This window comes from Nicrophorus vespilloides, unplaced genomic scaffold, assembly GCF_001412225.1.
Source record: "Nicrophorus vespilloides isolate i.1.1-1 unplaced genomic scaffold, Nicve_v1.0, whole genome shotgun sequence".
Lineage (NCBI taxonomy): Eukaryota > Metazoa > Arthropoda > Insecta > Coleoptera > Silphidae > Nicrophorus > Nicrophorus vespilloides.
Genome location: NW_017095703.1, coordinates 63,380 through 89,786, shown reverse-complemented (window position 1 = coordinate 89,786; position 26,407 = coordinate 63,380). Strand labels below are relative to the sequence as shown.

Below are 26,407 nucleotides of genomic sequence, written 5' to 3'. Positions count from 1 at the left end.
AAAGGAAGAGATTGAGTTTCCCGGCGAAAATCCCGTCAACCCCTTGAACGCAGCTAGTTTTACGTCACTGCGCGCTGGAAAATCAATAGTGTTCTAATTTGAAGAGTACAAGAAAACACACACCACAGAATGGCATAGATAAATCTTGCACAAGTTTCCGTATTATAAAGTGCAAGTACACAAAATCTGCAAAATGGAAGAAGCGGGCTACTACAGACTGAAGAAAAAGAAGAGGACCGAACATAGTCCGGAGAACTCGTCTAGCCAAATGAACAACATCTCCAATTTTCACATGTCCAACATATCACCACCAAAGGACAATTACAATATTATATACTTATCATTCGTATTAGGAGGAGCTGGATTTCTGTTTCCATATAACAGGTACATTACAATTACTTTATTGATACCACGATAAGAGAATCTATTTACAAGTACCAAATAAAAAAACAAGAAAAAAAAATCTAGATGCTAGATATTATTTTTGTATAAATACTTATTTTTTTTAGTTTCATAATGGCTATGGACTTCTTTAAGAACCGATACTCCGGAGCACCGGTTGTCTTTGACATGTCTTTGATCTACATCTCAACAGCTTTCGCTACAGTTCTAACTAATAATTTTCTTGTGGAATCCTACAGTTTAACTGCAAGAATTAATTTTGGTAAATTCGATTTGAAGACTTGCAGTTATTGGTGTTTGTATCATGTTATTATTAATTTCAGGGTACATTATTTCATTCTTCACTCTCATATTCGTCGTCACTTGCGAAGTTTATTGGGAAGTTTTCGGGGCTGGTGTATCCTACATGATCAACTTGGTTGCTGTTGCTACAGTAGCTGTTGGATGTACAGGTATTTTAACATTTTTTTTAATTTATTATAATACAACGCTCTAAAATTTATATATAAAAACAACAAGTTGTTGACAAACTTAGTATGCACTTTTACTCTTAAGCTTTTGAATACATTTTTGTTTTTCATTTATGAATTATCAGCATGACCTAATATAGAAAATTAAATACATATATAATAAAGAGTTATAAGGGATTAACATATCAGCGATAAGTGAACAATTAATTTTAGTATTTTTTTCGTGATCTGACGCACAATTTGGGGAATCAATAGGTAACGAGAAATATTCTAAAAAATACATTATTAAATATATACATCAAAAGCAGTTATCACGAGTTAAGAGATAATATAATTTATTCTTTGAAAACGAAACAGCTTATTCTAATTGATTATATTTTGTTTATTAAATATGTTAAGCTACAACAATTTGTTATAATCATCTATGGATTACAACGTAATCATTAAATTTTTAAGTACGTTTACGTCTTTTTATAATTTTGCACAATCATATTAGTTGTAATAAATGGATTTAAAACATACTCAATTCGAATGGAGATAGTATACAATTTTAGAAAAAATGAACAAATATACGTGTGACAGACCATATAAAATTATCAATTATTTTGTATATAAGTTCATAATTTGGTGGGGGATAAAAGTTATACATTAATTTTCTGAACAAACACATATATTTTAACTCCATCATCTTAATGACATTTATATATTAGCTGCAAAGTATAAATTTAAAATTTTATACAATTATTTGTACATAGTTACAATTATAAAAAATACATTTTTAATATAAACAAAGTATTTAAAATCCCTTGCACATATCTTTTAATAAATATAAGTAACAATTTTTGAAATTGTTTAGTGTTAAATAATTTGTTTGTATTTCCTAAGGAATAGATGATTAAAACAATTTTGTATTTAAAAAAAAATAAAGTTATTCTTTTTTTAAGATATTTAAATAATAACATTTAACAGACTGTAGGTTTTTCCGACCGATTCAAAACATATTTTTTGAATCAGTATTTCACAATCGAAAATTTAATGTATTTACTATAAACGACAATATTTTATTGTTTGAATCTTTTGAGTGCAAAATTTTAACAAAAAATCTATTTGATTAATACTTGAGATTATATTTCTAATCAGATTATTCTAATACCAATTTTAACTATCACAAATCATTATAATGTACACTCCAGATACCACTTTTATATTTTGCATTGCATGGACCGCAGAGTAATTTGAATATACAGTGGAACCTCGCTTAACGAGTATAATCCGTTCCAAAAATTCCGTATTTTTACTCTAATAGTGAAATACTCGTATAGTGAAACAATTGTAGAAAATGATGTAGCAGGCACACAATACGGGACTTCTCTTCTCCCCGTCGTTCGTTAAGCGAGTCATTTTTGATACAATTAATTTTGTTCGTTAAGCGAGGTTCCACTGTATTTGCAATTTTAGTTTTTATTATATTCTGATTCTACGATTCTACTTTTTTGCAATTTTTGCCTTATTAAGTAGCATGTTTATAAAAGATCTAATGTAAAAAGAAGTGTATATATTTCATACATACACTGCACTATAGTACGGTTTGAAAATTTCAAAACTAAATTTTAATTGATTGAAAAATAAATATACGAAATTATTTTTTATACACAAATGATCGTTTTTCTCTTTATTACTTATTTGAATGCAGTTTTAAAGTCCTGGATCAGTCCGATTTCAAACTATTTACAGAAGTAATTGTGTTTTCTATTCCTTTTTAATTATGATGTATAATAACATAAATAGAATTTCTTAGTAATGATATTTTTTGTAAATTGAAGGAGGCGAAAAGCTTAATGTTTAAAATTTGCTACTAATAATTAACTATAAATATTTTCGGTATCAAATTCTGAACTTAAAACATTATCTCTTACCTTTAATATTTGACTAAGACCTATATAGCCCTTTGTATTTAGTTATACAATAAATCTTGTTTATTATTATTATTTGCTTCATCGTGAGAAAATGTTAATTCAAATATGAAGCTAAAAAAATATAGAAATAATGTGTCATGTTTTAATTGCTTTGAATGTAAATAAAAAAACATTTGATTATACGCGCTACAAGTTGAGTAAATACGTTATTGTTTGCTGGAATGTCGTTGAATTAGTCAATGAATTAATATTAAATCACGATATAAGATCGTGTTTCACTTCTGTGTATTTGAAAATCTCACCGACACATGGAATTACGATAGTTTGATGCGTTGTAATTTATTGGCTTGGTAGACGAGAAATGAGATAAATTTGCTGCGCCCAATAATGAACGATTTAAAAAAAAAGTCACATGTGAATGAAAGGTTTCAAAATATGATGTAATTTACATGAAACAATACAGACAAGATAAGAATACTACCGATAACAAGATTAAGATGATGAGGTTTGGCCTCAACTACTAATATGTCTTCACTGGTTTGTGAATCTTTGTTATTAATCATTAAAAATATTGAGTGTTAGTTTAGTAAATAGTTACTAAACATTCTTGGAATCTATATTATAGTATTAATATGATTTTTTGAAAAATTTTCTTGAATAGAAATACGCACAAAAATATGTTGAAAAAAAAACTTATATTGAAAAGATTGAATACTAAATAAGAAACAATAGAAAAAATTCATTAGATTATAATTGATTTATATATGTTTCAATTTGAGCAATTAGAAATTGGCCACATTTTGCGTGAGGTACATGTTTTATTGTATCGAATTATGTTTATTGAAGAGGGATTTAGGACGGATATAGATTGTAAATTATATACGATAAAAGGTCAATTATTCAATTCTATTGTAAAAATACGTATTTTTTTATTGTTTTGTTAGTTGAAACAATGTTCAAATGTTGCTATTATTAAAAAGCACTTTAAGGAAATTTAAACTATTAAAACTATAAAATCATGGAAGTGCGATTTGTGCTACACATTGGTGGATTCAGACATGATTTCTAACCACGCTGCTGCTTTCTTCAGTTATGGACACCAAAAAGAGTTAGCAAAAGGCTTCCAAACAGTGTTCCCCAAAATAGTGTTTGTTTGTTTTATAGATTCTTACCCACTAAAACCTCTCAAATTCTTCATAAATCATGCAGTACTTTTATTTAATCATTGTTGATTGTATTTGTGCACTCGCAAAGTACTCTATGTTAGTGTCTACTACAACTCTCCATTGGCCTTCTTCAAGGACGCACACTTGATACGATACAACATTGTCCCAACGAAAGTGTCTGGTTTAAGCAATATCCCAAGATCCGCGTTTTGCTTCATCTTCTGTACCTAAATAAAGTATGCTCCGGTCTTCCATCTTCTTTGCAGTTCTTTCAATTTAATCTTCATCCATGTCTAGAAAGCACCTCAGCACAGGTGAAAAAATCGCTGTACTTTCTGGATACCTAAAGTCCATCATTCCTGCCCCCTTGTCAACATTCTAACAGTTCTATGGATTTTTTTTTTCTTAAAAAATATTTTCTTAATTTTTATGAGCATTAACAAGTATCAGAAGAGCGGAAACTTAGATGGATGATCTGCACCATTTGTAGATCTAATACTGAACATGTTTAACAGTGTTGATAATATTATAAGAAATAGAAATAATAGTAGTACCTATTACATCATAATAATAATTTTATTTATTGAATACATCTTTGCAGTTCAACAGTCCAGTTTCTATGGTTACACCAGTATGTTACCAGCCAAGTACACGCAGGCCCTGATGGTCGGAGAAAGTAATTATTCTAAAATCATGTTATAATTGTAATGCATATATTTTGAATGAATTCATGATAATAATATGATGCAAATGTGCAATATTAATGAGATATAATTTTTCAGGTGTTTCCGGTGTGTTTACGTCGATTGTTAGGGTGGTGACAAAACTGTTGATCACGGAAATAGTGGGAAGCACAGTCTACTTCTTCCTCATTTCCATCATATCGGTGGCATGCTGTTTCATAGGTTACCATGCTATACGGAAGAGCGACTTTATACAATTCTACATAGCACTTTTCGATCGAGCTAAAACCAAAATTGTTTTGGAACCTACGGAAGATGGAGTAAGTATTTCACTCTTAGTTTCATTTATAAAATAAATATATATATATATAATATTTTACATAAACAAAACATAATTAATATTTTGAAACGTAAATAATCCACTATTTATGAACAAAAAAATTCCAAGACAATTTTTTAAAATAAACTTAATCCAATTGGTTTTATAAATATAAGTAATTAATCTGTATGTTGTATTGTTGCCAATACAATTAATCAATATGTTGTTGAATTTTGTTGACATCGAAAACGCTGTTAATTAATAATTACAAAGTGAATATTTATCAGTAGACAGCAGATTTACATTTTTGTTAATCTTATTTTAATTCCATATCATAAATTATATATCCAATCGTTATCGAGGCTTACCAACTATATGCACTAGGTGTAGTGGTTTAGTAAATATAAATAATTAAAAATTATATAAAAAATCATATGCAAGCAGGTTATCAATTACCGTCAAATTCTATTGATTTATAGTTATTCATTGTTGTTTGCAATTGTATTCAGAAAAAAAATTATAGCACGTAATTTTCGTACTGTAGTGAATCCGCATTAATCGAAACCGCACTATGCGAGGTATTACTATTTAATTCTATTAGTTCAGAAACCTCAAATATTTGCCAAAAACATAGCATACTATTATAATTAAACATTTAAACCTTAAAATTAACAATTCTATAGAAATTAATAAATGCAGCTGGGCAAAGGGCTAATGACTTTATACATTCGGCCCCACATTTAATATATTTTATGTTTTTATCTATTTCCATAACAGCTATTAATATAGCCAATTAGCCTTTATCTAAATTAATCATAATATTTAATAAAGTGTTGTGTTCTTTTGTCTGGTATTTTATTGTTAGAAGTTGGATTCATATAAAAAAAGTGATCATATTGACTCAGCTCTTACATATAATAATAAAATATTAATGGGAACTGAAATGTGTGTTATAAAAAAAAATAAGATAACATATCTATAGTTCATAAAATGTTATAATACCAATTTACAGCTATACCTCTCATAGTACTGCTTCGATCAGTCCGGATTAACTATCCGGTTGAAAATTTCAAAACAAATTGAGTCTCTTTTTTTGGATTTATATTTGTGGAACAGATTGTGCGGGTAAATGCGAAGTGTTGCGATATTCTTCATATGCGCAACGAATGTTTATGTAATTTATATTTTTGATATTTTGAAATAAACAAGAATATATTCGCATTATGTACATTTGTCAATTAATTACCTTGTTTATATCAATAATTATAAATCTGCAATTGTATATAATCATTATATTTTACGACATAATGAATTGTTTCATAGTAAAAGAATATTGTTGTATCTTTTTAGTCAGATCCTGCAGATTTGCAATATGGAATGTTGAGAATTCAGAATAGTCCGCCAGCCAACACATCATTGTCTTTTACGAATCCTTTATACGAGCCAGCAGCAAAACCATTGCATTTCAAAGTCGAAGACTTCGTAGTTCGCGGACGATGTGTACGCCTTGGAGGAATGCCAGATATAAAACGTATAGAAACAATCGTAATAAAATATTACAAAAATATTACAAATTTCTATTTGTTTCAGGTGGTTTTCAAGCGAGAATTGTCATTACCAAACAAATTTATCCCTACATGATATCTATTGGTTTGGTTTACTTCGTGACGCTCTGTCTATATCCGGGTCTTGCGTCGGAAATAGTCAGCTGCAGATTAGGTTCATGGATGCCAATCCTGATGATGGCTATATTTAATGGGGCCGATCTGCTGGGCAAGCTCATGTTCTCGTCGACTTCGATTTGGTCTGAGAGGAAATTAATCCGATGGTCTTTGCTAAGGATTCTGTTGATTCCCATGATGTTGATGTGCACGGTGCCCCTCCGTGACACCATATTCACTGCTGAGATATTCGCATTTAGTCTGTCTCTGTTGATTGGTCTCACAAACGGAATCTTGGGTAGCATTCCGATGATCCAAGCACCAAGCAAAGTAGCCGATTACAACAAAGAGTTAACAGGTGAGTTAACTTTTATTCTCTCTTTTCATTCGATTATTGACCATTCTATCATATATATTATGTACAGTGGAAACTCGCATAACGAGCGGAACGGATTAAGTTCCAAAAGAAAATCGAAGATGGTTAACATATTCAAAAATACACATAATATGTGTACACAAGTTTTGAAAATTATGTAGCAGGTAGTTATTCGAAATGTCGCTTGTTAAGCGAGTCATTTTCCTTGCAAATCATTTTGCTCGTCAAGCGAAATGCTCGTTATGCTGTATTTTAAAATGATCAAGCGGATAATATACGAAATGCGCAGAATTTGGAATGAATAAATAGAATATTCAATATTTAAAGTATCAAATCTCCAAAGTTGGATTAGGTTATAATGGGCAGTAAGTTAGGTTGCATTGACCTAAGCTAGGTATTGGCAATCCGCGGCTCCGGAGCCACATGTGGCTCTTATTATGACCGATTTTGCGGTCGTAAATTAAAAAATATTTGAACACGGAATCCTATTTTGAAATTAGTTATTATCATATAAATTCTAGTCAAATTTCCCGGGATAGAACCGATATAATTATAATTTATTAAATAATTGCAAATATATTTTTATGGTTTTCGTATGGTGCAATGATATAATTAATAAATAATTTTTTTTTTCAAATCATAGGATTATTATAATGGCTCAAAAGGATTATGTTAAGTATGATTAATTTCTGTTAGAAATCGTTAAAATCTTTTATAAGTTAATAATTTGTGACCTTTAATACATTTATAATTAAAACAGAAAATGATTGACATTAGCAAAAATTAATTAATTTACAGGTTTACTTTTTACTAAAAATTGAAGAGGACAACTCATCACGCATTGTCTATGGTCGATTGTATTAGAAAATCTAATACGAATGTGGTTAGTTTGAAACTCATACCAAATAAAAAAAAATCTAATAAGCACTAAAAGGTTACTAGAAATAGGGATGAAATCATTTAAAATATAACACGACTGATTTAACGATTCACAAGTATATATGTCACCACAAGAAAAATCGAGAAACAGTAAATAAGTTGTTGACCGTATCTATTAGATGACTCATTTAATAATAATTTACACCATTATTCAAACATGTGATCGTGTATGTTGGGTTACATACACTACTATAATACTTTGTTTAAATATTTTTAATCTTGTGTTTTTTTTACAAACACTCTTGCTAGGTTTACTTGCTACAAATACTTAATAAATGCAAATTATGTATATATAAATTTAAACGGTCATACATTCTTTGGTATTTGAAATTGTATTTTGTATTATATTCTCTGATAAACTATTCTAAAGATGAAAATGAAATTGTAATTACTTGAATTATGCAAAAACTTATCTTTAAGATTGACTTAGATCAAAATATCTATTGTAATTGTCTATTCTGAATTATTTAGGCAAAACAATATAAACTCTTTTCATTAATTAATCTTCGTATTTGTGTTAATATAGCAATAGAGACTTAAATAATATTTTGTAATAACATTTGGCCAAAGAGTTAATTTTATAAATTTAAATTTACTGTTGTTTTTATTTCATATTTCTTATAATTTAATCATCGTCTTCTGTTATTTCTTTTAATAGTATCAAGAAAATAAAAGTTTTATACTGCAATACCTCGCTTAGTGCTTATAATTGTTTTCGCCAATATACATACAAAAAATAAACTGCACAAAACATGAGACTTGACTTAATTCATTTTGCTTTAAATATTACGCATTAAGCGAAATGAATGTCGAAATACTACGATTGTAAACATGATCGATCTTGGATATTTTTTTCAATTAATAATTAATTAGTGCAGCACTTTGGCTTTGACGTTCAACTTGACGGAGATTCGCTATAATTTGCGATTCGCATTTATTATCTAAAATCTTTCCATAATATCTTAAATTTGTTTATTTCTCACGTATATTATGTTCCAATAAACACAAATACATAATTTATTCTACGTCAATTACTATAATCTAAAAAAATAGTTTTCTGATTTTGAACACTTGAGTCGCATTTCACATATCTATATTTTATTAATGTATAATAATTCAATTTGTTTTTAATTAATATATTTTGAAACAGTTTATAACTCCAATTTTTTAAATATTTACAATCCTAATTAAATTTATATATTGATTGACTGAACGAAAAATCAATTATACATATTTTTCTACATCTATTACATAAATATAATATCTAATTTGAAGGCTAATTCTTTTATTTTAATGTGAACTTAAGTATTGACCCATATTCTTTAATATTCTTGAAAAATTATTGATAAAAAATTAAATTAATGTTTTAAGTTTAAATTTGTCTATACTTAAGCTATCTTGTGTACAAGAGAATACAATCTTTATAAGTCAACATTTGATGAAACTTTCTGAAACTTCTAAAAATGATAAATAAAAATGTGGCATTAAATTTTACACTACTTGATAACATTAACTTGAAATATTGGATTTTCAGATATAGTTAGTTTATTTTATTAATAGATGTTGCTGTATGCCCATCAGATTCTCTCAATGTATCAATCAATGTACAGGTTCATGTTTCTATATATTTTTGTTAGAGTAAGCCAATGAAATGTATATTTTAGGAACTCCTTGACATTTCCTTAGTCATTTAAATATTTAAATATATATATATACATCAATTTCAATTAATGTACTTGCGGGTTAAATTAAACTTAGTAAATATCCAAAGTCTTCTGTTCAAAACCTTAAAAAAAAGTTCTGTGGATAAGGGAACCATTAACTTAAGAGTATCTAATTTGAATAACACTGTTTGGAGGGCCTGTGTTAACAATATATGGGAAGCCCTACACTAACACTGTTTACGTCTTTCCAAAATAACCCAAATTGATTCAAATTTCTGTTATTTGTTTTACCACAAAGTGTGCTTTTTTTATTGACGGCAAATTAAATAAAGTAGGATTTAATACAACATTTGTAGTTATTATCTACAATTACTTAAGAAGCCGATATTAAAATAAAGACATTTATAGTTTGGGAAATTGAAATCTCTTAGTTTCAACTTTCTTAATTGACTGCTTAATAATTTTCATTAATATCTCTTAAACGAAAAAGATGTTAAGTAAATAGAAACTGAAACTAGATCTAATGTCACTATAAATTAAGTAGATTATCTAGGAATTGTTTTCCAAAAAGTGCAATTAGTAAAAATATAATCTGTTTACTACTTTTGGTGTATCAATATGCTGACTATTTATTAACAAATAATTGAAAAGGAGCAGAGATAAAGTTATTATCACATTAACATTATGGTGAAAGGTTGTAATCGAAAAAAATAGACTGAAAACGATTTCGATACATGCACATCTAATACAATCAATCCGAAAATATTTTCGGTTGGTCGGGTCATGATTGCAAAATTTCAATTTTGATCAGTGTTGTAAGCGATAAAATTATTAAGTCATTTCAATAAGATCATTCGACAAGTGGTGTATGTTATTTTCGTTTCGACCAGAGATAAAAAACTGCAAAAAAATTCTGCTGAAGCCGATATCTTGTAAAAATAAAAATAATAATAAATATTTTAAATCAAAATACGAGAAAATTATCAGCCGGGATTCTTCCGATTTGATAGAACAACAATTTCGCCGGCCGGTACAATCATGCGATTATTATATAATTTTTTTTATTATTGTTGTAATCATAACAAACGAGTAGGCTTTATTTATTTATTTTTTATCCTTTCATCGAAACTTATCGCGACTACTCATGTTTCGTTATCGGAGAAGGTCAATGTTAATAAAAGTGTTACCATGGTTACACTTTATACAGAGAATGTAACGATTTTATTGTTTATAAATATTATCGGAGCATTGTTGTATCAGGTGATGGCAAATGCATGTTTCCCTATGATTGAGGGGGACCACCACTGATATCAACAGTGATTTTCGAGATAATTTTGAGAGTTACGAACAAATTTAAATATAATACAAATGTATGGGTAAACTTTTGGTTTAAACCTTATTGCCGCAGAAACATTAAAAATATTTTATGAAGCATTGTTGTAAAATACAAAACAAACTTTTATCAATTCTTATATCTCATTATTATTGTTGATATTATTGTTTCGTTGATAGCCATACAACTCAACTACAACTATTTTATATAATTATACATTCTTCTCAATACAGACAGGAAAACTATACAACTGGTCTTCACTTATTTATTATTAGTAACATTGAAAAAATGTATTTCGTCTCGGTTATACAATTATTTGTATAAATGTAACTGTTATTTTATATTATTAGTCAGAGAGTATAAAAGTCGAAAATTTCTACAATAACATTTTAAAATTATTTCGGAGCATAGTCACCAAGTGCTACATTTTAATTATTAATAACAATAAATTATTATTAATTTATTTGATTTTGTTGAATTATTCATAATATACCTTAGCAATATGAATTAATCTGAAATACAATTATGTTATTAATTGTTATTTATTATTAATAACAATTTAAAAGTGACTACGCTCGATATAGTCAGGATTTCGAAAGTCGGGATTTCGAACGTTGGGATTTCTGTTGTCGGGCTTTCGATTGCCACCGATAGCTATCACATAGTGGCCATATCAATTATTATTGATTATAGAGAAAATAAATTGAAAAGCAATAGCCCTTTGTATCAGTATACTTTTTTTTATTTAATATATATATATTTATTGTGTTCTTTTTATTTCTGTATATGTTTTTTTGTACGACTGATGCAATAAACATTATTATTATTTAAATTGAAAAGAAGAATAGTTTAATATATTATTTTTCCTATCACAAAAAAAACAATTGTGCGTGACTAATAATTCATAAGCTTTTCAATTTCATATGTACAAATGCAATGGAAGGGAATTGTATAATATTAATAGTATTTATTTAGATTTTGTTTGATTTTAATATTTAAATTTATTTTTATGCAGTACGACTGCACTGCAACAGCCTTGAGTTTTTACCTATTGCCTATTTTCAGTTTTGCATCTATACACAATATTTATATTATTCAGATAATCCTTCCAATGTATGTTACACTTTATTAGAGAAAAAGTACAAAACCGAATAAAGGATTTTTATATAACTGCACAAAAATAGTGTTATGTTATTATAGTAAATTTAGAAAAAAAAAAAACAATATATCATGATTTTTTAGTAAAACATATAAAAAATAAGTTTTAAGAAGTTATAATCTGAATGAAAAACTAATAATAATGAGATGAACTTCATTTTTTTTGTGTGAATAGGTTCATATGACCTCATGGACCACTCAAATTATTGTATCCCACGGACCAGTAAATTAAAAATTTTGTTTTTATTTTTCATAAAAATATGAAATTATACTTATGCTTGTAAAGGCTTGTTATACAAGGCGAAAATATCAATAAAAGTAGAATACAAATATAGATTAAAAATTGTAAATATATTCAAATCACTCTGCGGACCACCAAAATTAACTAGCGGACCATCGGTTGGCGACCGCTGTATTAGACGAAATATATATATATACTTTGTTAGTATTAAGAAAGGTCATAATGAAATTGATTAAACATATAAAAGAAAAGTAGTTTTTATCATGTATTTTGAAATGCAACCACTTTATAAGATGATAAAAAATACTGAATAGTGTTATTAAAGACACTAATGGAATTCAGTAAATTAAAGTAAATTAAAGAAAAATAAACATATTCCACGAAATGATTACATTGTTATAATTTTTTATTAAAAAAGAAACAGGGTTTTAATTGACATTACCAAGTAGTTTTTAATGTAAAATTGAGGATGCGATTATTACAAAATTAGAATACAGTCGATTCTCGCTTAACGAACATCATTCGTTCCAAAATTTTCGGATTTTTAATCCTATAGTGAAACAATTTTCCCCTTATAAACTAATGTAAAATACGATAATGCGTTTCATGTCGGAAAAAAAGTATAACTTGGTCTCGATTTTTAATGATTTTGCTTTTCATACCTATGATATCTATTCGTAGATATACAAGTGTTATTAAATTTTGCACAAAATAACTTGTCCGAACACAAGTTTGGAAATATGTGTGATCACAAACAACACTACGATGCAACTAGAATGAGTACTAACACTAGGAACTGTTTCGATTCATTGAAGTGATTTTACATCTGATTCCATATAAATTCCATATTATTATTACTTATATCGATCCGGTATCTTAGAGGAGGTCTTTTTATAATTTGTTTATATATTATAATAATGGTTGGACACAATAAATGTTTGTCTTGCTTTTACTGCAAACAGAAATTATATTTTCAAAGTATAATTCTCTATAAATGAAGATGGCAAAACAAATCGTGGAACCTCGCTATAAATTGTAAGAAAAATGACTCCAAAATGGAACGCATTGTCGTATATAACATTAGTTTACATTTAAGCGAATTACGTTATGCGAGGTGCTCATTAAGTGAGGTTGCATTTAAAATTCAATAAAACTATTAAATATTCCAGTAGGAAAATTATTATTTAGCTAAGATTATATTTGTATTTAGAACGTTTTCCGATTGGAAATCATTCCGCTCACTGTTTATTTTATTTTGTTTTCTTCTTTTTTCTCTTGACCAAAAAATATTTGATTATTGCCAGAATGTGGCAGATTGCAAAAATAAATAAAGGTTATAAAGAAAACTATTTCATTTATTTAATATTATTTCAAATGCTAGAAGTCCATTTAAATAGATAGGACCAGTAAGGGAATTTCCTTTAAATGTATACAGAATGTTGGTATTTTCATACTTTGTAAAAAAATATAAACATTTTTAAACCCTTCAAAATTAAAGAAAACTGACTCTGAACATTAGATTGTTTACAATTAAGATTAATTAAGAATTATAAATTTAATATGAAAATTGCGGTTTGTTTTTTTGTGTTAGTAATTAAATTAAATTTTAATAATGTTTATGTTTAATTTTCATATTATGGATTTAAAAATACTAAATAAAGACGTAATATTTATACTCTCATTTTACGATTCTCTGATATAAAAAAAAATTTACGTCACGAGAATATTTTGATGTTAAATGTTACGTATTTAAGTTTTAATCAGTATCTACTTACGTCTGCTTAATTAAAGTCTATCGTGTAAACAAGAAGTACGTAGGAAAGTGCAATTGACGGCGTAATAGTTCTGCGCAATAAGATACGATACATATCATTATTATATTTCTATTGCAGGTAATTTGATGACGTTGATGTACAACTTCGGATTGATATCTGGTTCCTTGATGGGCTACCTGATCCAGTCCTTACTTCCGACGATGGACGACAACCATTGCGGTTTCATAACAATTCAGCCGACCACCGTCCTACCATTTGTGTCGACCATCCTTTCCGTAACCAATCAAACTGAGGTCATTCCAACAACTAATTTTACATCATTCTAATAGAACATATGTTAAAAGAGTTCGATATGCTGTAACTACGGCAAAAAGGGAGAAAAAAATAATCATATTTTGTGTCTCGTAGGGGATATGTCAGAAATACTGCAAGTAATCAATGTAATGTGAGGAAATAAGTCACCTTGACATTCATACGAAGCTCTTCCAGTTTGAGGAGAGAAATGTTATTGTTTATATTAGCGACTACACAGTTTATCATCAATTTTAGCTAAATAATATTAAAGAAACGCAAAGGTCAGGAAACACCGATTACGAGCACGTTATGCAATTATCGTATATTACATGCATTATCGGTGTGATATCAACATTCATACTGGTAAGTGAGCTCGTGATACGGTCACACTATTTTGATGGATCATTCACACGGACGATGATTGAAATACTTATGTACTAATATATTAATCAGGTGATTTCTTAGATGCTGCAAAACGATAAATTTATTTGAGTGGAGTTGAGTGGATTTCCTTTAAATGAATACAAAATGTCCGTTGGTATTTTCTATATGATAATATGTTTATAATATATACAAAATATAAAGAAATTAAAAATACTATGTTAATCATAAACTAAATTCTATATTCTGTTAGAACAATGTGTGCATGTAAATGAAGTCTGTTATAAATGTTTTTTTTATTGATTGTTTGAAAGAGTTGAATTGAGTAAAATAATCATTTTATTTACGTTTTCCAACCTAAATTTTATTTGTTTGCTGAAAACGATTAATATCTAGAAAGTAATTCAAAAAGAAGAAAAAGGGTATTACTATCTCAGACAGTGAGTCTTTAAACAAATAAATATTTTGTATCTCTATTTTCTATGAATTTACAGAATAAAGGAACAAACACAGAAAGTTAGGCGTTTTTTGGGAATGAACCATTTTTAAAAGTAAGACGATTATGTTTTTGAGTTTACAATAAAATAATGATAAATGTTATTTACTATATATTTTTCTTATTTATGTATTATGTTTAGTGACAAATAAACTATATGTATTGAACAAGTTTTTTTTCATTTCAACATATATAAAAAATAGCTTACATATATATATATATATATATTTATATAATATAAGTATATAATAAATGAATTTACCTAATGATAACTCGAACTTTGAATACAATCTGTTCCAAGAGATTTTTTGACTTTAAAATTTTTCGACTTTCAAAACAAGTTTTAAAATTTTGAAAGTTTCAAGTTTTTCTAACATCAAAGTATATGTATTTTAGGATTTTGACTAGAGCTTCTGATAAAATGTGTTAAACTGCATTATAAAAGAATTTTAGTCAGCTATAGAATATTCATATTCAAATTTGTAGTTGCATCGGGTATAATTTTGATATAATATTTATATTAAAAAACTAATAGTTTAACAGATTAAGCAAACTATTTTGAAATTCAGCAGGGATTTGTAAAGTAGAAGTAAATCTACAAGGGAAATAGTATTTTTTTTTGGGAGGAGAGGAAAACCTTGCATAGGGACCACGGTGGATTCGTGGTACTATGGGATTCTTACCCACTAAAAACCTCTCCTTTTCTTCGTCAGCATTCAGGTCCTGTTTGTTGATTCTGCGCTGAGATGTTGATTGTCTCACTTGATAGTCTGAATCAGTGTTGGCTTCCACTGCCATTTTCTTCGTTTTCTCTTTCCATTCTCCTCTGATCTTCTTCTTTAGTAGAGAGTACATCTGATACATACCTTACAATTACGTTCCATTTGTCGCTGCTTTTCAGCAGTTCACTGACAAAATTCTGCGGGGTTAGGATAACTCCTATGTAAGCTTCAGTTACATGCTTCCTCGCAGCCTGCAGCAACTGAATAACGTATGCTCCGGGCTGTCATTATCCTCGCAATACCAGCAATTCTCGTCCTCCTTCTTCTCGATGAAGTGGAGATATTTACTGAAACGTCCGTGTCCAGAAAGCGCCTGTATCAAATGGAAAGTTACTTCCCCGTGGTTTCTATTAATCCAGGGTTTGATTTTTGGGATGAGCCTTCTAGTCTAGGCTCCCTTCTCTGAAGTTTGCCATTTTTCCTGCCATCTTTGCCACAGCCTGTCTCTCGCATCCGTTTTGTTAGCGCCCGTTGACCTCTCTTTTCTCTCTGTGGCAAGTAGTTCTATAGGTGGCACTCCCGCTATTACTTGTACAGCATCTCTTGAGATTGTCCAGTATACACTGCATATCCTGATTGCACACTTTCGCAGGACAGTTTCTATAGCTTTTCACCGTCATGGCTTCTTCCCATACAGGAGCTGCGTGTAGCATTACCGATTACGCCACTGCCCCCAGCACTCTTTTCTTACTCGACTTCGGTCCTCTATTGTTTAGCATCAGCATACATATGGCTGTAGTGGTCTCCGTGGCACGTAAAGCTACTGTTCTGATGTGATGGAAAAAAATCAGGCTGCTATCGATATGGACCCCTAGATATTTGATAGTTTTCTTCGGTGTTATGTTTATGCCTGACATTGTGAACATTATTGTGCTGACTTTCCTTCTTCCGATCAGCAATACCGCTTCTGTTTTCTCCGGCGCTAGTTCCAGTCCTCTATCATCCATTCACTCTTGGATGTTATGAATGGCCAGATTTCCCTTTTCCATAAGTTCCTCCTCTGTTTTTGCCACAGCGACTACTGCAAGATCATCTGCATATCCGATGACTGTTACGCCTGTCGGCTGTTCTATCCTTAAGACACCGTCGTATGCTAGATTCCATAAGAGCCTTGCGACATTCCGCTGTTTATACGCATTTCAGCTACGCCCTGGGCGCTCAGAATCTTTATCGCGCGTTTGCTGAGGTAGCTTCTTATTATGTTGTACATGTATTTTGCAATTCCCATATTTGTTGTTGCTTCTATGATGGTTTTCCACTGTACAGGACACATAGCCTTCTGATGCTCCTGGACTCGGCTTTTGCCTTCTTTGCTATGTCAACAACCGCTTTGATGGCATCAATAGTGGATCTACCCTCTCGGAAGCCATACTGTCTTTCTGACAGGCCCCGCATATTGCCACTTCCTCCTTTAGCCGTTTCGATGAGACATATAGGTCTGTATGACGATGCATTTTCTGTAACCTTGCCGGTTTTTTTAAACAGTAATATATTCGCCCTTTTCCATCTCTCTGGAAACTTTCCCTCTGTTGCGGTGGTATTGAGCGCGCTCAGAACCGCTTTAGGGTGTTGTTTTGCCACCACCTTTGCCACTTCCGCGGGTATTCCGTCCGGACCAGGTGCTTTTCCGTTTATTAGGCGTATTCTGCGCCTCTGCCTCTGGATTCTTCGTCTAGCTGTTTGGCAGGCTTGTCTTAGCTCTGATATTTCTGCTGTCCACCAATACGCATGTTTCATGTGGTGGGTACTTGGTCTTCTTGGCATAGCAGCATCGCATGCTTTTATTACTGCTTCCATAAGGTGCTCGACATTTTCTGAGTCTGTCAAATTTTCCCGAAGCCGGAGTATATCTCCGTTGAGCTTTCATAGAGCCCATCCCTGTATACTTGTTGGTGTTAAGTTGATCACGTTGTTGCCAATTTCGAAAGCGATATAACGGTGATCGCTCATTGATTACTTGTCGACGAATCTCCAATCTATTATTTTCCTGGACATTCTAGGTGTGACGAGAGTTAGGTCAATTATTGATGCACTTACTCCTCTCTCACAGGTGGGATCTGTGCCTCTGTTCAGGACCATCAGATCCAGGCTAGCCGCCCATTCCGTCAGGATCGTGCCTCTAGCGGCTGTGCGCGTCTCTCCCCATTCTGGGATATATCTGTATTTGGGGATATATAGCAGGAGAAGAGCGAAAAATCGGGGTCCTTATCCAGGTGTATCCAAGGCCTCTACCTGACTCTTCTACAGCAATTTTGTTATTTATTATTTTAATAGCGGCGTCTCCTTCGATATCCAGGAACCATCCTGTCCTAGTTATGTTTTTATTTGGTTCACTGATCGCCAGAATATCGGCTTTTTTTTTCATATAGTAGTCCAATAGTAATCTTGATCACCAGTTAGTCGTAATAACTAGGAAAAACTCACATACCTTGATTAAATTGAAGATTTTCATAGATATAACCATTTAGATGCAATGTGCTACAAATATGCAAAAAAAGTATAGTCACACTTCAATAATATAATACATTTAATGTTATTTAAATTTCTATAAAAATAAAATAAAAATGCAATAATCAAATATTTACAATTAAAACATAAATATATAATAATATATACTTATTGCAGTTAACGGAATTTACGTTAATCGGTGTCAAAAATCAAATTTCCATTGAATCGCTGATTTTTTTTCATTACATATTCAATGAGATAATATAATTTATAAAATTCAATAATCTAAGTTCAATACAATGACCTTGTCTCTAAAACACAATACAAACTTCCGCTATAATTCCTGAATAAAGATAGCAAATAATAACACGGTAACGAGTGGACGTCAATGAGCTGATACTTTTTTACGAATACTCCATAGAAAGGAATCACACTTCTAATACGTGTTACTAAAATGAATATATGTTTTAAGTTATTCGTAAAACAATAACACATTTGTTAATTAGAAACATATAATTCATTCAAAACACTTTTTATGTACACTAATTAAAAAATATAATTTCCATTTATTTTTCGTGTCTGTCAAAACTAAAACTATGAACTCTAGGGTTAAGAAAGCAATACTGAAAAAATCATCCTTTTTTGCTTTATGAGGCACAATAGTATTTGTGTCATTTTTTTTTGTATTATTTTCCTGAACTCACACAAGAAATGCCTATTTTTTATTCAATTGATATTCCTATGAAAATTGAACAAAAAAATAATCTTAAGCACTTTATATCAATAAATTAACCTCATTAAGTGAACGTTTAAGATTAATTAATTGTAAACTAATTATCAAAGGTCCCGCAATATATTAGAGTATATTAACACGCAAAAGATCAATGTTTGGAACGAAGTATAAAAAATGTAAATGTCAATTAAAAGTAGACTCCGATTAGCTCGAGTACCCTCGAACTTGAACGTTATTATAAAATTCAACATTATAATTTTTAAAAAACATAAAACTAGATTACTCTAAGTCAATTGCTTCCAAAAACTCGACCATGATAAGGCATATTCAAGAAGGACGAATAGAATAGAGAGAACCAAAAGGAGGACTATCCCAGCTCAGATGGTTTAGATCAGAGGTTCCCAAACTTTTTTGTGTCGTAGACCCTTTGCCATGTTTTCGGTTTTGGGTAGACCCTCTACTTACCTGATATTATTTTTGTAAATTTATTATTTATAGTGGGACGTCTTTATAATTATTAAGATCTTTACTCTGAGACTGCACGTATGCTTGTAACAAGATGACACTGGTATATCATTATGTGCAGATTTTCAAGTTCAAAATGTATTGCGACCACAAAGCGAATGCCTACATCCTACAACTTACACAATTTTATAAACATATATATTTTTTTTTACTTCATATGTACTTTTATAAATAATGTATATATATATTATGAGATAGTATAATATAAGTAAATAGGTACTATCAGTGTATGTTGACATCCACTATCGTGGATTTTCATTTCATGGACCCCCAATTTTTTTTTTTCGCTGACGTAGACACCTTGCCGTTTGTCATAGACCCCTGAGGGTCGATATAGACCACTTTGGAAATCACTGGTTTAGATAATAAGTGAATTAGAATAGTTTAGATCAGTGTTTTTCAACTGGTGTTCTGCGAAAGGTGTTTTTATAATTCAATAATTAAATAAGTACAACAATAACTCGCATAGTGTGGCTTCGATCAGTCTAGATTCACTATAAACCGGTATGAAAATTTCAAAAGAAACTAAATTTTAATGAATTAAAAATAAATTTTATACATAAATAACCTTTTTTCCTTTATACAGTCATTTTTTGTGAGCTTTATTTTTGTATGTATATAGTTCCTCGATTTTTGCGGTTTCAAATAGTCTAGGATATTTGCGGAACCAATGACCCGACCTAATACCTCGTTTAGTCTGGTAAAAACCAAAACATTCAAACATGAAGTAGTCTCTGTGGTTGACACGTGGCTGCAAATCTGAATGAATTACAGAATCTATTTAATATTTACATTAACGTCAAATATTAATCAGACAATTCTACATATTTGTTTTTGCATATTTCTATATGTGCATATTATTTCAAACGCGTATTAGAAATAGTCAATATATAATAGATTTTATAATAATTATTATTATTTTAAATTCATTCAACCAGTAAATATTTTTATTGGTCATTATTTTAATGGATGTTTGAATAGATTTACATAAAAATATTGTTTAATAAAAATTAATTTAATATTCTTGCATTTATTTTGTCAATGCTCAATTTAGAAGTACATAAAATATTTAATAAATCTGGCCAAAGTACAATGCAATAAAAAAATTAAATAAATAAATATAAATATTTTATCTATTTTTATTTCTTCTAATTCATTTCATAACCAGGGAGCTCATCAAATTTTGGATTTGTATTAACAGTTAAAGTACCAAATCCACATACATCTATTACAAAATCCTTTTATAGAATTTTTATTTTATTCATTTCATTCATTCGTTTCAGTTTTACAGTTAGCAAATGTTCGACTTTATAGAATTGTTGTTACAAGAAAACTAGTATACTCAAGTAAATTGGAAGAAACGAATATCTTTTATCTAGTATTTTCTATTTAATTGATTATTAGTCAGATGTTATTGTAAATAAAAAAAGTATGGATTTTATCTACAATATTATCGTGACTAATTCTTGTTTGAAGAGCATTTTTTGTTCACACCTTAATGTAATTTATTTAATGATAATATACTGCTGTTTTTTGTGTCGTACTTTTTGCGCCTAACATATTATTTCAAATGGTTTCACAAGTGTACTCACTAACAGTACCCCTTTTATACAAAAAGTTGATGCTTATATATTCATCGTCCAATGGAAGTGGAATACAAATGATATATAGGGCAATAACTCGCATAGTCTGGGCAATCAGTTTTGCCAATATCTCGGATTGTTCTATTACATTCAATTAAAATTTAGGTTCCTAACGGGTCTATAGTGGATGTGGACTAATCGAAACCAGAATATGCGAGGTATTGCTATATAATAGAATATAATATTATTTTTTAAACTAATCCTAAATAATTACATGTGGAATCTAATGTGAAAAATATACAAATATTGTATCTGAATTTTAACGTAATTATAGAAGCATTTAGAATTTACATCGTTTGGGTAAGCTAAATGCAGCTACCTATGAATCAATCATAGAAAAGTCCTTGAAATTATAATGAATCATCGCTGATATAAGTTACGAGAAATTTTACATTGAACTTAGGTATATTTTAGCATCTTATATTAATAAATAATTAAAACAATCAACTGAATGTAGTTAAATTATTCCGAAGAAAGAAAAGAAAATTCAATTTTATTAGCGAAATAAAATATTGCTACTTCTTCTTGTGATTTCACTTGTTATAATTCATTTGATCCACAAAATCAAATCATTTATTAAATAAATTGGAAAAAGTTTGTTTAAAACATAAGCATATTACAGTGGAACCTCGCTTAACGAGTTTAATAAAAATAATAATACTATAAGCATTTTTTTTTAAATACACTCCTTTACGTTTAAAAGTTTCAATTTTTATATGAAATAATGGTGATATTTTATTCACAAAATATTCACAAAATGTGAATAATACTCATTATTAGTATGAAAACTATTTATGATAACTAATTACTGTAAGCCAAATACTAAGCAACGATATCTGGATTGGTTGCTAAAAAAACGCAGTTATGTAAAATTGTTTTGATGAACTTGTAATCGTATTAATTTAAAAATAAAATCACCGAGTTAAATCTTAAATATATTTATGAGATTTGTTAATCTTAGTTTTCACCATAAAAATAAGAAATTATCAATTTAATAAATTGAAAAATTACTGAGTTGAATTTTTTATTTTTTGCTTTGCGCGCATTGCACAACGCGTTCGCAGAGTGATGCGAGGAAAATATATAATTAGACAAAATCAATATTTTGTCTGCGACGATTGTTTGCAATAAAAAATAATGTTTTTCATTGGAGGAAGAAAAATATGTGTGTAATTATTGGGCTTTATCTCGGGAATTCTTTTTGGAAGCACTTTGGGCCAAAGTCCACGCAATTTAATATTTTTTTATGTGTATGAATTGCAGAAATATGTAGGTATTATTGCGATATAAAGATTATGAGACTCAGACCACTTTGTTTATACATTGATTGCTTAAATGTCTGATGTCTGCAAGAAAACAATCTATATTTGATTAAATTCTTTTGCAGCAATAAAGAACATTTATGTTATCATATACAGAATAAATGATGTAAATTAATATGCAATAAGAAAGTAAAACAGATGATGAAACTTTTGTAATATTCCGAAAGACTACATTAATCAGTGTTTTAACAAACTGAATTGCATCACAAAAAATGAAATTAAAAAGTTTAAAAACTTTAATATAGTTAGCAAAGTGCGGGAAATTGGTTCCGCCAATCCGGACTAATCGAAGATAAAACCGCATAAAATAAACATCAAAGTGTGATACTCGTACTCCTTGGGCATACGCGCTAAAGTTTTTTAAAACAAGTTTTTTTTTGAGGAAATTTATGTAATTTGAAAACCTGGTTTTTCCATCTAAAAAACCGGTTTGTGATCCTAGACATAAAATATATAAAGTGAAAAAATTCATCAATTTTTCTGCAAACCTCCAAATATTTTTCGCAGCCCACATTTTGAGAATCATTAATATAGAGGAAAAAAAAAGCAATTATAGATGTATAATTTATTTTGCTCAATGAATTTGGTTATTTTAAAATTTTCAAATCTGACGTGTGAGACCGGACTATTCCAAGCGGCACTATGTCAGAACTTGCTGTACCTATAATACAATCTATAATTATTCATATTTATACATAAATTATAGAGTAATTTATTCTAAAAAATAAATATTTATGATGAATGAATTTATTTTATAATATAAGCAAAATATATCTATTACTGCAAAAATACATGAAAGATCTGCTTAGTTTTTTTCTTCATTTCAGTTATTTATTGATTATGTTCATAGTGAGTGCCATTAGAAATCCAGATGTTGAAACGTCAGTTATAAATATTTAACTGATACAAACACCGTTAATAGGGATAATTTAATTTGAAATAGCGTAATTCGAGATATTATTAAAAACATATAATAAAAAGTAAAATGTATTTTTTATACAATAAACATTAATTATAATTTCTTTAGTTCTTTGTAGAATTAAATTTTTACTTGTGCGTGTTTGCATAAATAAAAATTCCTCCCCTGTAATTTGATACTACCTTCACTTGAATACTTCAAAATCGATAACACTCTTCATCCCACGTTTTTTAATTTCAGTGCATAAAACGTTATTTTATTGAAATAGACGTGGATAACAAGTCCACACAAGCAGTATTGATTGCTATTAATTCAATAATTACTGACATATTTCAAGTATTTAAACAATTAATCGTTTCAGTCATTTGATATTACTGAAATCTAAGCAATTATATATGACACTTACTATATGCAGCTTACGTAAACATTTTCCTTAATAAATATTTAATCAAATCGGGTAATATTATAAAAAAAATATCTTAAGTGCAGTCATATGTTTATATCTGTTATGGTAAAAGTAAATGTAATTATTTCCGGGAAATGTAAACATTTACCTAATGGCGTTGGTAAATTTATTGGTTTACAAACCTGCATATTTAGAAATTATTGTTTTGTTTATTAACCTTCTGACATACGAATAAAATATTAGTTATATGTTGAGTATCAAAATAGTTTATAGTTTTGTCATTTAATATTTATACATAGTAGTATTTTAATTGAGCGAAATAAAAATGAATTCGAAAAAAATAGTCTATCAACAATTCTAAATTTTTATACCAAAAAATTTTGGAAAGTGTAGTTCGTAATGAAATTTTATATGTAAGTTTCAATCGTTGTCAAGTTCATTTATAGCAAACATATGCTTACCTTGGTTAGTTCCCTTTTTAATCATTCGTGGACTATATGGAATATCTTGCAAGTGAAGTAATGCTCAGTTTTGGTTTGAAGTGTCATGAACACACTGTATAGTTTATCGTAGTTTTGATTAGAATGTATACATTCTTTTATTGACGTGTCCAGTATTTTGACTGAAATGTATCAAAATAATGACTTTGACATTTACATAAAAAAAATGAAGCCAGTTACCTAAAATATTGTTTTAATTTTATTTATGCGCTTATTGTTTTATTTAATTATAAAAAGAAAGAAACATTTGCTTACATCGTTTTTTAAATTAGTTTCTTATATCAATTCAATAAGTTATCTATGCAATGTTTCGTAATTGATGTTAGGTACAAATTCCAGTTTTAAAGAAATAAAACAAAAAATGTTATACCTGAATCTACGGATTACGAAACAGGTATCTCAGAATATACCTCAATAATAAATTGAAATATGGCCACATCAGGCTGAAACAGCTGCTAAATTAGTTCAAGTCCCAAATATACTTACTTTTGTTTGCAGTACTATTAAAAAAATATTCATCTAAAAAAAGATAAACTTGTTCCATTCATTGCTTTGCGCTCAAAGTACTAAAAATGTAGTTAATAAAATATTAACTACATATCAAAAAAAAAAACAATCGGCTATTCATAGCCATTTTACCACCGTTTTTAACATTTACGAATAAAATCGAACACATAAAATAGGAGATTTTTTTATAACTACAAAAAAATGCTGTAAGTTATATATTCTATATAATTTTGGAGATGTCCATATAAAATTATATCATTTTTTTATGTATTTATAATAGCAAAACACATAAAAACAAATACAAATCTGCAAAAAAAAAATACGTAATAATGAAATTAAAAATAGATTTTGCGTGTTTCGTCAATGGAATAAAGTAAAAAAAATAAAATAATTTCAAGAAAAAAGAAGAGTAGACTTGTTTTAATAACGAGAAAATCTGTAATAAATTGCTGCTGATATTTGCTACATCCGTTAATTATTCAATTAAATTTGTCTGAATACAAAACGAGTTTTAAATACGCATTTTTTGATCTATGGGTTTACCTTTGTCGTTTGCGCATTTAAGGTACAAGTATTATTGATATTAATTAAAAATACAAATAATATTTGGAAAACGATACATAAGATTACTAATTATTAAAATGGAAATAATATCGAAGGTATTAACATAGAATGTGACGCAATGCTATTAATTTTCAATTATAATTATGAGATGGAAAATATACATGATTTTTAATATTTATTTATAGTTAAATTTAAGTAATTTTGTAATACTTTTTGAGACCGGAAAAATCAACGAACATAAACCGCACAACAAATATTGTAAATGCATGTAGTTTTACAATTTAGCATGTTATAATACAAAACCAGAAGGTTATTATCTTGGGTATTTTAAATCATAATGATTGACTTCTTGAAAAGCAATACAATAACAATTTTCCAAAATATTCTCAAAATTATAAAAATTAATATGTGGGTTATTTCACATAACTTAATTTATAAATCAGAATACACAATCAATGAATTAATCATAAATGTAATTTCGAGAATGCTATGCAAGATAGGTTAGTTTGTATGATGAATTCCAAGAATAAAAGTACATAGATTAGTTATATATCAGTTTATAAATCAACCGAAAGCTCGAGGTTAGTGAAAAAAATAATTTTAAAACACTCGTCGCAGTTCCGATATATACGATGTGTAAAACGAATCCATTTATAGAGGGAGTAATTGAGTTAGGTTCCACTCCGTCGTAAAATCTTCATACGTTATCAAATAATATCAATTCTATTAAAAAAGAAGTTTTCAGTAATTTTATATTAGATTTATACTTTTCTTTTTCTCCTCA

At 28.9% G+C, this 26,407-nt stretch overlaps 1 protein-coding gene across 1 annotated transcript; it reads left to right on the top strand.

Annotated features, from left to right (window-relative positions):
- Positions 1-42: 42 nt before the first annotated feature.
- LOC108560703 (equilibrative nucleoside transporter 4) lies at positions 43-14,944 on the top strand. Its single transcript, XM_017918371.1, has 8 exons — positions 43-384; positions 510-664; positions 726-854; positions 4,556-4,630; positions 4,737-4,957; positions 6,307-6,487; positions 6,547-6,975; positions 14,221-14,944. The coding sequence occupies exons 1-8, from the start codon at positions 194-196 to the stop codon at positions 14,427-14,429; spliced, it is 1,590 nt and encodes a 529-aa protein (XP_017773860.1). The 5' UTR covers positions 43-193; the 3' UTR covers positions 14,430-14,944.
- Positions 14,945-26,407: the final 11,463 nt, after the last annotated feature.

What these genes read in the sequence shown, in the direction of transcription:
- LOC108560703 (XM_017918371.1), top strand. Translation starts at nt 194, where the DNA reads ATGGAAGAAGCGGGCTACTACAGACTGAAGAAAAAGAAGAGGACCGAA. An exon ending in GGCCCTGATGGTCGGAGAAA is followed by an intron (nt 4,631 to 4,736) that starts GTAATTATTCTA and finishes ATAATTTTTCAG; the next exon opens with GTGTTTCCGGTGTGTTTACG. An exon ending in TTACAACAAAGAGTTAACAG is followed by an intron (nt 6,976 to 14,220) that starts GTGAGTTAACTT and finishes TTTCTATTGCAG; the next exon opens with GTAATTTGATGACGTTGATG.